Source organism: Anopheles bellator, chromosome X (assembly GCF_943735745.2).
Source record: "Anopheles bellator chromosome X, idAnoBellAS_SP24_06.2, whole genome shotgun sequence".
NCBI classification, from domain to species: Eukaryota; Metazoa; Arthropoda; class Insecta; order Diptera; family Culicidae; genus Anopheles; species Anopheles bellator.
In genome coordinates, this window is record NC_071287.1 from 8,602,511 (window position 1) to 8,618,115 (window position 15,605).

Below are 15,605 nucleotides of genomic sequence, written 5' to 3' on the forward strand. Positions count from 1 at the left end.
GGCATCTAGAACAGGACGATGGCCAAATTCGCAGAATAGAGCCGACTGTCACATGATCCGAGAAGTCGAAGCGGTAGTTAGGATTGATGATGGCGGGGTTATCAAGAAGACGTACCAATGTGACGACCGCGATCGGCGGGGCATTGTGTTCCCCCGGGAATGGTATTGCTTGCACGACCGAAAGTTTCAAGTCATCGCGATGGCTTCACCTATCTAGGAGGGCCAAAGGTTACTTAACGGAGAAGAATGCATTTGCTGTATCACTCAGTGCACTCTTTTCAGTGGCTATGGCGTATCGATGGCCTACCTAAAAGGGGTATCACCATTCGGCGTATGGGGCGGCACGCGGCACGTGGCCGAGACTAAAAATAGGCAATCCCAAAATCCGTGCGGGTGCGTGCGCCTGTTACCTCATTCGGGCATAGGATAATCCATAGGTTTAGGAAGGGGGGGCGTAGGTTTCTGATTCCATCGAGCACCCAGCACCAGACAATCCCAGCCAACCCAGCCGAGGAACGTGTGGAGCTTCGCGGCGGGGTACGGATTCAATTAGTTGCCGGTTGCGATGTAGAGCAAATCGATGAGGGTTCACCGTCGGACTGGAGCTCTTCGTTGTCAAGGTTGTGTAGTAGTAGGCTGCTTGGGTGCTCGTGGGAGTAAGTGACTCGCAACGGCAGATCTGCAACATCTGCAGCCTCTCTGTTGGAGCGAGTCCAGACAACGAAGCGAAGAAGTAACCGGTTGGCCGGGCGAATTGATTTCTACGCGCTAATCGATGAAGCGACTAACCCTCTTAAGTCTCGGGGCTGGGGCTCTTACATCGAGAGTCGAGTCGAATTTTTCCCTTATCGGTGTGGCGTGGCATTAGTCACGCCAGGGAAAGTGACCCTGCAACTGCGTAGGTGTACACGAGAAACCGTTCAAATGCCACATGCAGTTGCTCCGGGCCATAGGTGGCCTACACGGGTTTGTGGGACGCGCACGTGCAGTCTGTGCTCTGGTGGCTTGCGGTGCAGCTGCTGACCACTGCGTCCGAGAGTATAGATAGTAGGTGGGCAACAACCGACGGTTACGGGCCCTGGTCGGTTCATCGGAGCTCCTCGCGGACCAATCAGCTGTTCTGGTGGCTGCTCGATAGTGGCACAGGATGCCGCTATTTATCAATCAGTCGCGTGAACCCACATCACAGCTACTAGAGCACTAGTGTAACAAAACCCCCCCTGGCTCGTTGCTCGCTCTTGGCCGTGAACATCAGCCCCAGTACCATCTGGTGAGCGGTTTGCAGATAGTGCACGGGACGGGGCGACGGTATCAGTAGCAAGCACTTTGCGCACCAGCGCTCCAGATAGGATTATCGAACGAGCGAGGCAGATGACGAGTGGTCCGCGAAGTGGTGCTACTTGATCGATCGTCCCCGCTGTATCATCGTCCCGGTGCGGGCCCAGCCAGTCAGTCCACAGCAGATACCGGACCAGAACGGGCACGCTTCGCTGTGCTGCTGCGTTGCTCTCCGTCGTTGTGGTTCAATTTTCTCCCAATTTCGCGTATTCGGTGTGTGTTTTTGTTTGTTGTTTTTGTTCGAGAGCAAATCGTTGAACGGCGTTACCGCAAGCCGGTGCGAGTGCGCTGAGAGGACACAGTTTAAGTTTATCGTCGCCAACGAAACACGATGCTGGACGCGCTGAAGTTTCTGATGTTCGTGCTGTTGCTGCTGGTCACGATCCTGCTGAATCGACACGTCACCTCGAAACAGTCGGCCGAGCTCGATCTCGATCTGCTGTGGCAAATTCGGGATGGCAAGGGCGGTGAGTTGAGTCGAGCGTTGTCGAGGGGCAGGGAGGCGGCAGAATGGTGGCTAATGAATGTAGATTTTGTCGTCACATAGTGTACGTGCTGGTGAACCAGACGGTACCGTCCGGTGTGTACACGGCGCTGGAGAAGAGCATGGTGATCGGATCGCTGCTCGAGGAGTACAACGACGTCAACACCAGCTGGGTCGGCCAGACGGATTGGGATTATCGGGTGAACCTCTCCTGTGCGTTCTCGCTCTCTCTCTCTCTCTCGCTCGCTAGCTCCTCACTTTCTCATTTTCTTTGTCACTTTCTCTCGCTGACCATCGTGTCGTTCTCCAGGCGTCGCCGGTGACTACCAGTACGTGGTGCTGACGTTCCATGGCGTCGACACGTTCTCCGATGTCTACCTTGGTGACCGGCTGCTCGGCACCACCGACAACATGTTCGTGCGCTACCGCTTCGATGTCAAGGATCAGGTAGGTGATTCGCGCTGAGGAGGAGATATTAATACGCTTACCGCTTCCGCTTCCTGTTAGTGCGACGGTGGCACCAACGAGCTGCGGCTCCACATCCGCTCACCGGTCGTCGAGGCGCGCCGCCGGGCCCAGAACCGCAGCCTGCCGATCGTGCCCGAGTGCCCGCCGGAGGGGTACCACGGCCAGTGCCATATGAACCTGATCCGCAAGATGCAGGCCAGCTTCGCGTGGGACTGGGGCCTAGCCGCGCCGTCGATGGGCGTGTGGAAGCCGGTCCGCCTCGAGTACTACAGTTCCGTCCTGATCCGGGATATCACCGTGGCGATCGCTGACGAGCGTGGCACCGGCGATCTGTGGACGATCGATGTTGCCGTGCATCTGGAGGCGGGATTGACCGCTCATCCCGTCAGTGGCGTGCTGACGTTCAAGATCTTGTAAGTCGTGTAAGGCAGCAGTCGATACCCGCGCCCACCCGCATTGACACTATACTCTCTCTCTCTCTCTCCCGGCACGGGTTTCAGTGATGTGCCGTTCGCGGCGGGTACCGAACCGAGCGTGACGGTGACGGACACAACGGACGAGCGGGGCGAACTGGTCGTCCGGCACCAGCTGACCGTGCGCAAGGAAGCCGTCGCCCTGTGGTGGCCGAACGGGTACGGGCGGCAGCAGCTCTACAGTCTCTACGTGCGCTACGAGGACGCCAGCCTGAACCGTGTGAAGCAACCGCCACACCCGGATACGCTGCACGCGGAGAAGGTCATCCGCATCGGCTTCCGGACCGTGCGGCTACGCCAGGACCGGAGCGCCGACGGACGGATGTTCTACTTCACCGTCAACGGGGTGCCCATCTTCGCCAAGGGCTCCAACTGGATCCCGTCCTCGATACTGCCCGAACGGTCCTACGATGCCGCATACGGTAAGGTGCTGTTGTGTTTTCTCCGCCAATCGGTTGGCGTCTGATCGATCGTCTGCGCTCTCTTCGTGCAGTGAAGTTCCTGCTGTACGCCGCCCGGGACGCGCACATGAATATGCTGCGGGTGTGGGGCGGTGGGCTGTACGAGAGCGACCACTTCTACCGGCTGGCGGACGAGCTCGGGATCCTGATCTGGCACGACCTCATGTTCGCCTGCTCCATGTACCCGACCGACGCCGACTTCCTGCGCACGGTGCGAACGGAGGTGCAGCAGAACGTGCGCCGCATCCAGCATCACCCGAGCGTGGCCGTGTGGGCGACGAACAACGAGAACGAGGTGGCCCTGCGCCAAAACTGGTACAATACGCAGGCGAACTATAGCGCGTACTACGAGCAGTACGTGGAGCTGTACGTGCGCCTGGTACTGCCCGAGGTGCAGGCGAACGACCCGTGGCGCACCGTGCTCCTGTCGTCGCCCTCCAACGGCGACGAGACGGGGCAGGATGGGTTCGTGTCCACCAATCCGCAGGACCCGTTCTATGGCGACGGTAAGCCAGCGGCAGTGGACCTCGTTTTTGTTTCGTGGTTGTGCGTGACCGTGCACTCTTTTTTTTTTACTGATCCCCGACAGTGCACTACTACAACTACTTCCTGGACGGCTGGAACGCTGCGCAGTACCGGGGCGGTAGGTTCGTGTCGGAGTACGGTTTTCAGTCGTTCCCGGCGTTTAACAGCTGGCCGGAAGCGCGCAGCTACAGTCCCGACGAGCTGGCGCGCCTCATCAACCATCGTCAGCACAGCCCGTACGGCAACGAACCGATCCTTGACATGATACGGTTCAACCTGCCGTTACCTGCCGACAACGGCAGCACTAGCTACTGGCCCGACCTGATATACCTCAGCCAGCTGTCGCAGGCCATGATCGTCAAGACGGAGACGGAGGTGTACCGGGCGCGCCGCCTAGTGTACGGCACGATGGGGGCCCTCTACTGGCAGCTGAACGACGTCTGGATTGCTCCGTCCTGGTCGTCGATCGAGTACGGTGGCACGTTCAAGCTGCTGCACGTGTGGCTGCGGTCCATTTTCGCCCCCCGGCACCTGGTGGCGTTCGTGGACGAGGGCCACCAGCTGGAGGTGACGGCCGTCCGCGACACGCTCGGGCCGGTCGACGAGTTCTGGAGCGTCGAGTTGCACATCCACCGGTACGGTGAGTTCAGCCCGGTTGATCGGCGCACGTACGACGGTGTGCGGGTGCCCCCGAACACGGTGGCGCTCGTGACCCGGTTCGACATCTACGGTCACCTGGCGCAACTGGGGCTGCGGCCGGCGGACCATCTGGTGATGCTGTACGCCCGCAGCGCCACCGGCGTGCTGCTGGCCGAGAACTTCGTGCTGCTCGACAAGCTGAAGCACGTCGCGGATTGCACCGACCCGGCCGTCACCGTCAGCGTCGTATCGTCTGCCTGCAGCGAGCGGAATAATCTGACCACCGTCAGCCTCGAGGTGACCGTCCGCGCGCCGGCTCTGTTCGTCTACCTGCAGCTGACGCCGGAAAACAGCAGCACCTTGAAGCAGTGCCAGTTTTCGCACAACGGGTTCTTGCAGTTCCAGCCCATCCGGACCGTGCGGCTGACGTGTGTCGATCCCGGGTGCCGGAACAAGATCCAACCGCGCGACATCAGCGTGCGTACGGTGAACGGGCTGCTGCGGAACTGAGTTGGGGAATGAACCGCGCAGGGTGACAGGATAGGATGGAGCTGCGTTGGGCATGGTAGGTAGTAGGGAGGGAGCGGGGAGATGCATTTGTTTTCTTTCCACAACACACGCATCATGCAACATACGCTGGTACTGTAAAAACATATATACCTCTATCCTTCGGTACACAAGGTTTAATATTCCAAAATAAGTTAAATTTTGCGTTTCTCTTACTCTATTTCTCTCTTTCTCCCTCCTTTCTCTCTCTCTCTCTCTCTCTCTCTCTCTCTCTCTCTCTCTTTCTCTGTCTTGCTCTTTCGCACACTCTCTCCCTCTACCTTTGCCTTGCATGTGCATTTTTTCCCTCCCACACACCTGCCCACACCCATTTTTGATTACCGTAGGTTTCAAACCTTTCACAGGTATGTAAGGTATAGTTATTTTTTACGCGTGTGCACAGGTCTGTAGGGAAGGAGATTACGTTGTATATAAATCAACAAATTCATTATTAAATTATTATGGACTTGCTACTAGATAACAGGTAAATCTGTGCTCAATCATATTGCGGCGACTTGGCAATCCAGATTCTCTCTTTCATTGTTTTCTTTTTCTTGTGGTCGCTTTCACGGCGCGCATCGGATATGCATCACTTCTAGGCTGAGTCAAGTGTCTCTACTATTCTGTTTAAAGTCAATTGCATACTACCATCATCGCATCTTGCCCTGAGAAGAAATTCTGAGCTATAGATGCTTGGGGCAGCTGAAATAATTATAAAACAACACCAACACACACCATACAATTACCACCACATAGCATCGGTTGCGAAGGCAAATGTTTACATGCTTAATTGTTCTATAATTATTTCAACTGCCACGTACATCTATTGCTCAAACTTTCTTTAGACAAGGTCCTTCGGAGATAGAAGCTAGCTGTCTTAAATTCTGTTATGTTACCCCTACCCTACAACCCCTACTTATTGCCTGACTTAAGTGTGAATTAGGGCTTCGCGCTGTTCGTCTGATGTGCGAACAAAAATAAACTATAACACCGCAGCCAATTTGTTACTAGCAGAATTGCGTCTAGTAGAGCTCAATGCTTGTATAGGTGGCAAATTTATCAGGAAATAAAAATAAAATAAATGCCCCCGCTACTTGCACATTCAACGCATGTTTTTTAGTTTTTAACGCGACGTGTTCAAATTTCTTTCTGCTAACAAAACTCGAATCAGAATGCGGTAACGGTGAATCTAAAGGACAATAAAGTTCCACAAGCAGCTTCACCGTTAAGACTAGTTGATGTTTGACTGAGTTCACCCCTGAAGCATTGATACAAATTTACATTACTAGCGGTACAATTTTACAGCATCTATATGATTAAACTCAGTATAACATAACGTTACAATGACTAAACGAAAGCACACTTCTTAACCGGGGTACCTTTTCGCTAGAATGCTGCATGGGGATGTTTATATGTTTGGCGAAAGATTGACAAAGCTGCTGTCACGGAAACCCTTCCATTCCTTCTATTCCTTAGCACGAGAGTTTGCAGTGTGCATTCTACTTCTTTCTCCCATTGGTCATGAAAGGATCATTTTATGACGACGTTCCAGGGATTCAAGCGCCTGTAACACGGCGGTGTATCTACTGAGTCATAAGCGCGCATAACATTTTAATCTGTCATCCGATTTGCATGAAATTGGATGCGTTTGAAAGAGGAAGAACGTACCCTTCAAACTAACCAATAGATATGACTTCATTTCATATTTAAAAAAAATCTCGTTGTTTAAAAGACGTACAGTGTATATATAGAGAAATGTGGAAGATGACATGATTTTGGATGTTTCGCAAAATATTAAAAGATTGGAGAAAAACTGAAGAAACACAATCATAGTAGACCCAAGTGGACGTTGAACAGCGCTGCAATCTACTTCTACTGCTATGATTGTGAGTTGTATACAGCTCTTCTGTTTTTGAAAACCACGATTGACTGCTTTGTGGATATCTACATTGGTAAAGCAAAGGAAAAGCGTAATTATTGTAACTTCAAGCCGGGGGTCTTTAGCCTGAACTATTTAAGCCCTGAGCTAAGCTGAGCTGTGTGTGCGTTATTGCTTAAGAAGGGTTACACTAGTTCAATGTTCATCGATGGTGCAGTGCCACACCACCCTCACTTATTCTGCTATGGCTGTGTAGGGAAGACTGCTGTGTTTAGGTTTCGTCTTGTTTACGAACACCTTGATGCAGCCGTTGAAGTCAACACTAACCAGCACGTAGCCGCGGCAACCAATCTTGCGCTGTTGCTCGGATTTCGACACCGATGATTGGTTCATGGACACATTTAACTACAAATATAATGAAACTTTGTTTTTTTAATTTGTTCGCAACTTGACGAACCCGCAATACCGTACATTGTCTAAATTTATCTCGTCTGGATCCGATTTTATGATTGCCTCCGGGTGTGGTGCGAAGATTGCACAGGTGACCGTTGCGTTGTGCGCTTTGATGCCTTCCCAAAAGTCGCTCCGATCGCGGCGTACCTTTTTCGCAATAAATCAGAAGAAAAAATTAGAAAAACAAATCAATGATCATCAATGAAGCATCGACTAAAACTCATTCTCGACTAGAGACCGAAAACACCGAAAACCTACCGAGCTGAGTTTGTTATACTCATGGTGCGTTTTCCAGATATAGATACACTGATTTTCCGAACCGGATATGATGTACTTGCCATCGTGACTGAAGGAAGCCTTGATCTGCGACGACGAGTTGAAGTATCCCTTATATTTGCAACTAAGATTTAGATCCCGTAAGTCGTACAACCGGATGCGACTGTCGTTGGAAGTCACCAGAATTTTATCCTCTCCTGATGAATAGACAAACAAATTATTGATTACAGCACAAATCCAACGCGGTGGTACGTCGTAGACAAGGACTCACCTGGCATCGATTCGATGCCACTAATCTTCCGTCCTATTGCATTTCGCCCGCGAGTTGAACGAACATGGATTTGTGTGTGATACTTCAACTGGTCGGTGTTGTAGAAAATGCACCGCCCATCGTACGTACCGACCATGGCAAACTTGCCATTTTCGCAGAAGTTTGCCGCCGTTATTAGCTTTGTCTGGCCATCGACCTCATTCCATAATGCTACTTTCTTCTCCGGGATGTTCCATAATCGTAGTTTCCCGTCAAGGCTGCCACTGAGAAAATAGCGATCGTCGCGAGGATGAAATGCAATCGCCGTCACGAAGTCGATGTGTTGGAAGCAGCAGAGGCATTCGCGACGGGATATGTGCCAGAGGCGAACAGTTTTGTCCATCGAACTCGACAGTAGGAAGTAATTTTTCGACCAGGACAAATCGAGCAAATCCGAGGTGTGACCGGTGTATGTACAGAATGACTTGGGCATAAACGGACCGGGTGAGTTGTCTGCGGCTGCTTCGAGTGCAGTCGCTTCCACTTCGGCCGAGATGTGCGACGAATTGTGTAAAGAATTCAGCGATTCTTGCGACGGCGTCGGTGACGATTTCTGATCCGCGTTGTACTTGGTACGCATGTCCTGGAAGAACGGGTACGCATCCTTCAGTACCCAGATACGCAGCATTCGATCTTGACCGGCAGTGGCGAGCAGGCGTCCGCAACTGCTGAACTTCATACACCACACCGCAACTGTGTGCTCACCGGACAAGTCCTGCACGTGTTGCAGTTTGGCAAAATCGTACGGTCCCTTGTTCGTACTGGATGCTTTGATCTTGATGTTCTGCTCCGGGTTGCTTACATCTTGTATATCAGCAACATCTTCTTTGTGTCGCGCGTGCGATACCTCTGACGCGATCGATTTCGCCTTGTTGACAGTTTTCTTTGCCGTTGAGCGAAAGAAGCGCTTCAACTTGGCGGTCCTGCGCTTTAATCGACCTCCTTCGCCACCTTCTGATTCGAGCTCTTCCTCGTATCCGGGTTGCAGCACCAGGTCGGAGTCTGGTTGGGGGCCGACTGACTCTTCGTCGGTCTCCGGTATGTGACTCGTCAGGCGCATGATGTGCAACGAAAGAGGGTTGATACATTGCGGTAGTTTCTCTTCGACTGCTGAAAGCGGAAAATTTTCACCGGTATCCAAATTTTTCACTGGCACCTGCTCGAGAATTTCCATGTCCGTAAGTTGCTTGCCGGAATCTGTGTGTGTCCGGACGTACATGTTTAGCTGCTTGAGCATATCCTCATCGCCAGCAGATTTGCGTCGTTCCTTCAAGCGCAGCTGCTTGGCGAAAGAACTAACGCGCGTTCCACTCTCCAGACTGCTCGTGCCCGTGTAGGACAGGTTCTTTCGATGAACGCCACTTCCGCCGCTGACGCCGCTATTAACGCTGGGAAAGCCAATTGGTGCGGACGAGGTTGCCACCAGCGGTGTCGTTGGACCAACGTTGTTGAGGAACTCTTTCCGGATACGTTCAAGCCGCGCGATTTCCTCGCGCGACGGTCCTTCCGCCTTGTTGAATGCTCCGTCCGTCGGCTTTACCACGTACTGGCCCTTGATCGCTTTATAGATATTCAATCCATGCCCGCCGTCAATCAAACTCACGCGCGCCGGCGCTGAATTGCTTTTAACACTGCCGGAAGGACTGACGGAGGAAGTGGAGGTGCCGGTGACCGGTGGACAGTTGCTACTACCAAGTGGCGACACTATCGACCCTCCGATACCCGACTCCCAGACGCTTCCCACTACATGTGTAAGGCGATTCATCGATCCCGTCAACAATTTTCGCGACTGCACGTCGCTTCGATCGCCTGATCCACCAATCGCTGCAACGCCCGCCGAGGGGCTACTGTTGCTGGTGATGCTCGATGCGTCGGGAGATAGACTGGTTGTGACAACCACACTGGCCGCTTCTTCAAAAGAGTTTTCGATTTCCCGTGTAATCGATTCCAGTGTCACTGGAGAGGGCAGCGTTGGGCCATGATAACTATCAACGGTTGTGGTAATCCCCTCAGATCCACTGGCACTGTGGCCGCCATGGCTTCCTGTTGTGCTGGAGCTATTTGTGTTGGTGCCCCTACTATTCTTACTAGTTGTTCCGCTGACTAATGGCGGTAGCTTTACCATCAACACTTCGCTGGATGAGCTGTCTGCTGCCGGCAAGCTGAGTCCCTCGTTCATGTTGAACTGCTCGGACGAGCTACTCGATAGTTTACGCTGTTTCTTCTTCCGTCTCGGTGGTACAACAGGTCGCTCGGCTGCGACAGCGACCGTAAAGATCGGCCCTTTGGAGGCTGACGTCTGCTGTTTTGTGCTGGTGATCACGTCCGGATCGGTTGAAGAACGCTCTGGAAAGGACAACAATATTTCAAAATACATAGGACAAAGATTATACATTTGAGGGGCAATGTACCCGATAGACCGTTTTATTACTCACCAGCTGATTTTAAGGCCACCCGTTTAGACGAGTCTTTTCCAACGTTGAGGCCTACCAAAGGAAGAATCTTGTTTCTATTGCGAGTAAAACCAACTATGAACTCTAAATAACCTACCGCTAGCGTCAACGCTGCCACCTGCCATGATACGACCGACGATACCGAGTGAAGATATGCTGTGAATGCTCGCGACATCACTTTCAATAACCCGAAAGGGATAGTTCGATCGACTGGTGGAAATATACACACCCTCGGCAGAACTATTCTGCAGTTTCGCATTAGGTATAACAAGAATATATTTCATCCAATTGCAGCGGGCGAAGATCAAATAAATGAGCCGAAAGGGAAACGAGAAAGAAAAAATTCTGGGTATTAATTGACCACGGTCGGTTGCACTGCGGAAATCATTGGAAATCAGGGGAGCTAATGAAGTTACTGTTTATACGAAACTAGCTTACTATCGCAATAATGATAATGCGAATAAGAGTGATTTTTTAACAAAAATAATATAAAATTAAGGAAAATGCAGGAAAACGGCAAACAATAAGTAATAATTAAGTGAATTACGACGAATTAGATAATGGGCGAAAAAGAGAAAAAAAATACTTTCCAACTACTGGTTGGCTTGGTTATATTGTAGCTGAATAGAGGGCATAAAGAGCATAAAAATTTCACGACGCATAGAAACAGTTAAGGTTGTGTTGCTTAGTGGTGACAGTGCAGAACAGATGATTAAATCGATTGAGTTCTGTATCGCTTTTCATAGTACCTGTGAGTCAGGCGTCAGTATATTGCCAGGATTCTCGTCTTCGTCGTTTTGCATGCTGTGGCGCAACTCGTGAAATCGTTGACTACGAAGCTACAGTAAAAAAAAATAATTCAATAGATAACAAGGTAACGAACCACAGTGAGGAAATGCGGAGATTAACACAAAACGTAACGATAGCTAAGATAGTTGATTTGGTATGACTAACAAACAAAATGCAAAAGAAAGATCCTGATTCCCCAGAAGATTGTGAAGTGGGTGCTAAACAAGGCAAGGAATGATTGGAAGGCTTGTGACCATGTTTCCACTCCCAGCCTTCCACGTATCTACTTTTTTTTAAAGCATTTTAAATAGATAAAAACAAATAGTTTAACGGTGGCGCTTACCAAGCAAACGAATAACTTGCTACATTTAGACGGTGCACAAAAGTAGTGGTAAAAATAAACATTTATGGTAGTAATGCGCGATACTGGAATGCTCTTGGTGTCTCATTTGGTGTATCGAAACAAAGCAACTAGTTGCTTACCGAGTGTTTGACTAATTTTGGTTCCTTGAAAGAGTGCTCTCCTGCAAGCAAATCCTTCGAAAGAATGGGATGTTTAGGCATCGCGTGTCTGTTGCTTTCGTGGAATTCGGCTTCGGTAAAGCTGCCCACCGGTACTGGTGCTCCATACGTTGCCTGGCTACAATCGGAGCCTTTTCCGGAACGCCTGTCAAGGATGGGTAAGCGCAGCAAGGAATTGAAACGGTGAATCCGATTATGGTGGTCCGACAGGTAAATGCAGAATAATTACAACGTATCATCTACCTGTTTGTAACGCCGCTGATTTTGCCCATTCGAGCGCTGGAAGCGATTCCAAATGCTGATTGATCGTCTTCAAGTGCATCGTAAAATTCGTCAGAGCTTTCGCTAGTATTGGCCATTGTTCGATACGAGGTCCGGTAGCCGGGCTGTTACACTGAGGCGTTTACCGGAAACAATAGGTTTTATGTGAAGCGACACAAACGAAATATTCAATTCGCTCGATCAGATTCGTTGCAGCAAAGAGTACGGCCGCAAAAATGATTCCTCCATTGGAATGGTGTCTCAACAATTTTTTGCTGATTTTTCGTTACACAGCATTTCTGACAGTAAGTGAGTGTGCTGACAGTAACGAATGGGCATGTTTACCCTTCGGTGTGACTGTTTATACCAAACAGTTGTCAACGACGGAAACTGTTTCATTTATCAATTGATTAAGACGCCGAATAGCGTAACGGGATATCTCGTGCCTACGTTGTTCAGTAAACGCAGTTATGTGCGGCCTTTTTTTCGGTTCGATTTCTTCTTACGAATTTGTCGTGAGTTTTATTATGGCAAAACATCGAACAAGTCATAGCGCCAGCGCCATTTGACATTCGAGCACGGATCGATTCGAGCGGCTGCAAGCAATTCGTGAATTCATTGGCAACACTGTCACTGGGGTTGGGAAACTACAGGATTTGGTACTATGGGTTCGGAATTCAACCGAGAAAGTGCAGTGCTCATCGAAGGTGCTGAATTCTTTAATTTCCTAGAGTAACTGTTAAAATTCGTCCCAATCGAAACGTGAGAATTACACATCGGACGGCGATTCTTGGTGTGCATCATTGTAAAAAAGTGCATACATTCTCACATGCCGTATGGCGACAAGTGAACGCCCTCAACTGCACAGGCAAGTGAAAGTGTTTGGCTTTGGTTTTGCATACGACCGAGGCCGTTTGTTAGACTGTTTTCACTGTCCATCGCTGTATTTTACGAATAAAAAGTAAATAACTTTCAATAGACGCGGTTGAAAATAGTGCGGTGTGTATCGAGGTCAGATGTGAGCCTGGAAGACTGGATCACAAAGCCGGCCACCGAGGTTAATGATGCGGCAAAATGAACAAATGTTCATCTTCTCTTTTCTCACGGCGCATTTTGTCGTATCATTGACCTCGGAGGCCGGCTTTGTGATCCAGTCTTCCAGGCTCACATCTGACCTCGATACACCGCACTATTTTCAAGCGCGTCTATCAATAGTTTTTTTTATTCGTATTCGCAAGGGATTTTTTGTATCTCCTCTACTTGTTGGTGTACTATTAATACATGAACATTTTAAGTTAGTGCAGATACGGTTCTGGTACACAACTATAAGCTCTATCATCATATTTTCGCGTTTCGGATGGTCGACTTCACGGACACAATTACAAAATGACGCGTAAAGATGCTGTCAAAACTTGTTTGTTTGATCGAAAGTATCTTTCTTTTTCTTTAATACTCCGTTTCCTTCAACAGACCCTTAACCTATCTGCAATAATATTTAGAAGCTCAACTTATATATAACTGCAACAAAGGGTGCAGGGTGCAATAGCGATAGTGAAGTCGAAGCCTATCTACTTAATGTATTGCCACAGCCTCAAGCCTTGTTTTGTCGAATATTGAAGAAACACATTCTGTAGTTACGTTTAACTATTATTGGGATTACATATTGCAAACATTAATCACATCTTATTACTGTTCTAATTGAGTTATAATTTAATTCTTTTGTTTTATTTAGTTGGCACACAAGGCTTCTCCATTCGGTCCTCATATCTCCACGGAGCAATTGATTCTTCTGGCACCACCACAAATTCATAAGCATAAGCAGTGAGCTGGGTATATTAAGCACATTATTCAATTATAACAATCCAAATTATAAATATCAACATGGATGAGTTCATCGAATGTCCGGTATGCGCGTTACACCTCCGGCTGGATATGGACCTGGATGAACATTTGTATAGCCACAAGAAGGAATATGGGATAAACATGTTTCCCCCTGGAGGCAATAGCTGCGGTATTATAGTAGCTGGAAGTAGCAAAACTAATACCGGAGCAAGTCATAACGATGATGTGATAATCGTTACTGACGATTATTTGTTTAACGGTCATGGTACTCAATCGATGCACCCGAGCCCAGGATCTGCTACAGGATGCGGATCTGCTACAGGGTCCGGATTTCCTACAGAATCCAGATCTGCTACAGAATCCGAATCTGCTATAGGGTCCGGATCTGCTAAAGAAACCTGGATCTTAAATCAGAGGGATCTGCTCGAAGCAGGTCCCTCCGGTAGACGTGAGCTTGACAAAGTTCCACAGCAATGCACAACCCAACGTGAAGGTACATCCGGAATCACAATCGATAGCCATCGTATGACACACGACGAAGCTTTGGTCACTGATGCCGCTCCTTCCACGACAAGCCATGACACCCTTGGTCACCACACTGGCAGCGGTAGCAACTGGCTGTTAGTAACTTATGCGACGCCAATTACTCCGTATTTGTTATCAGAACGCTCTCACTTACGGTGTTTTTTTTTTATTCTCTTTCTCTCCCCTACAGCCAATTTGCGATGCAACACCCATGTTATGTACAGCAGCCCATCACTGAGCATGAAGATCCTTTGGGTGAAGATAACGAGTTTGAGTATGAAGACGCAGAGGATGAGAATGAAGAGCGGGATGAGATGAAGCGCATGATCGCTAACATGACGCAAGATCTCGAAATCTGGAAAAACGACCATATAAGAATAATGACAAAAACTTTCTATATTTAATTATACGCAAAATAACATGTTCTGAAAAAAGGAAAACTTTAAAATAAGAATAATATCAACAAAACTATGTAAGAATATAAGTATATGAATGAGAAGGAATGAGTTAGGGAGCAAGAATGAGAACACATTTTTGACTGAATATTTTAGATCGCAAAAAAGGCAGGAGTGTCCTAGAAAGCATAAAGAGCAGCAACGAAAAATTTCCACGGTGTAGAGAAACAGTTGAAGTTGTGTTGATTAGTGGTGATAGTGCAGTGTAGATGATTAAATCGATTGAGTTCTGTAACGCCTTACATAGTAGTACCTGTGAGTCAGGCGTCAGTATATTGCCAAGATTCTTGTCTTCGTTGTTTTGCATGCTGCGGCGCAAATCGTTACTATCAAGCTTCATAAAAAAAAAATCAACAGATAGATGCAGGTAACAAGGCACAGCGAGGAAAAATTATAGATCCTGCGATTGTGAAGTAGATACTAAACATAATGTCGAAATGTTTATTTGTGAAGCTGCTTCTTACAGCAGTCGTTCACATGTCTACTTTTCTAAAAGCGTTTTGATTAGGTGATCAAATCATTTATAGGTAGTGCTTACTAAGCAAACGAATCATTTAAATTTAACAATGCACAAAAGCATTGGTAAAGAAAAAATCATTTGTGTTGATAACGGGCGACACTGGAATGCTGTTGCAGTCTTGTGGTTGGTAACTACACTGATTTTGTCCTCTCGGGCACTTGCAGCGAAACCAAATGCTGATTGATCGGTCTTAAGTGCATTGTAAAATATTGTCATTATTGTGTTATTAAAGAGACTGAGCTCGGGGTAAATCGTAAAATATGTGTTGAACATTATTCGATACGAGAAGCGGTAGCCGGGATGTTATACTAAAACGTTTACCGGAAACAATAGGTTGTGTGTGAAGCGACACAAACGAAATATTCAATTCGCTCGATCAGATTCGT

General features: G+C 48.7%; 3 protein-coding genes across 3 annotated transcripts; 2 read left to right on the plus strand and 1 right to left on the minus strand.

Moving 5' to 3' along the window:
• The first annotated feature begins 1,410 nt into the window (after window positions 1-1,410).
• On the plus strand, window positions 1,411-6,020 carry LOC131213864 (beta-mannosidase). Its single transcript, XM_058208066.1, has 7 exons — window positions 1,411-1,805; window positions 1,886-2,035; window positions 2,133-2,269; window positions 2,330-2,703; window positions 2,791-3,185; window positions 3,257-3,730; window positions 3,814-6,020. Exons 1-7 carry the CDS (start codon window positions 1,670-1,672, stop codon window positions 4,896-4,898), a joined length of 2,751 nt encoding a protein of 916 aa, XP_058064049.1. The 5' UTR covers window positions 1,411-1,669; the 3' UTR covers window positions 4,899-6,020.
• LOC131213474 (uncharacterized) lies at window positions 5,194-11,975 on the minus strand. The gene is made up of 10 exons (XM_058207515.1): window positions 11,860-11,975; window positions 11,578-11,761; window positions 11,055-11,144; window positions 10,403-10,550; window positions 10,288-10,338; window positions 9,276-10,198; window positions 7,814-9,197; window positions 7,525-7,739; window positions 7,285-7,413; window positions 5,194-7,218 (listed from the first exon to the last, which is right to left on the minus strand). The coding sequence occupies exons 1-10, from the start codon at window positions 11,973-11,975 to the stop codon at window positions 7,048-7,050; spliced, it is 3,411 nt and encodes a 1,136-aa protein (XP_058063498.1). The 3' UTR covers window positions 5,194-7,047.
• A 1,638-nt stretch (window positions 11,976-13,613) lies between these two features.
• On the plus strand, window positions 13,614-15,459 carry LOC131213604 (uncharacterized). The gene is made up of 2 exons (XM_058207675.1): window positions 13,614-14,339; window positions 14,435-15,459. The coding sequence occupies exons 1-2, from the start codon at window positions 13,759-13,761 to the stop codon at window positions 14,646-14,648; spliced, it is 795 nt and encodes a 264-aa protein (XP_058063658.1). The 5' UTR covers window positions 13,614-13,758; the 3' UTR covers window positions 14,649-15,459.
• The last annotated feature ends 146 nt before the right edge of the window (window positions 15,460-15,605 follow it).

What these genes read in the sequence shown, in the direction of transcription:
- LOC131213474 (XM_058207515.1), bottom strand. Translation starts at nt 11,975, where the DNA reads ATGGCCAATACTAGCGAAAGCTCTGACGAATTTTACGATGCACTTGAA. An exon ending in TGGCAGCGTTGACGCTAGCG is followed by an intron (nt 10,339 to 10,402) that starts GTAGGTTATTTA and finishes TTCCTTTGGTAG; the next exon opens with GCCTCAACGTTGGAAAAGAC. An exon ending in TTGGTCCAACGACACCGCTG is followed by an intron (nt 9,198 to 9,275) that starts GTGGCAACCTCG and finishes GTTCATCGAAAG; the next exon opens with AACCTGTCCTACACGGGCAC.
- LOC131213864 (XM_058208066.1), top strand. Translation starts at nt 1,670, where the DNA reads ATGCTGGACGCGCTGAAGTTTCTGATGTTCGTGCTGTTGCTGCTGGTC. An exon ending in GTGCTGACGTTCAAGATCTT is followed by an intron (nt 2,704 to 2,790) that starts GTAAGTCGTGTA and finishes CACGGGTTTCAG; the next exon opens with TGATGTGCCGTTCGCGGCGG. An exon ending in GGACCCGTTCTATGGCGACG is followed by an intron (nt 3,731 to 3,813) that starts GTAAGCCAGCGG and finishes GATCCCCGACAG; the next exon opens with TGCACTACTACAACTACTTC.
- LOC131213604 (XM_058207675.1), top strand. Translation starts at nt 13,759, where the DNA reads ATGGATGAGTTCATCGAATGTCCGGTATGCGCGTTACACCTCCGGCTG. An exon ending in GGCAGCGGTAGCAACTGGCT is followed by an intron (nt 14,340 to 14,434) that starts GTTAGTAACTTA and finishes TCTCCCCTACAG; the next exon opens with CCAATTTGCGATGCAACACC.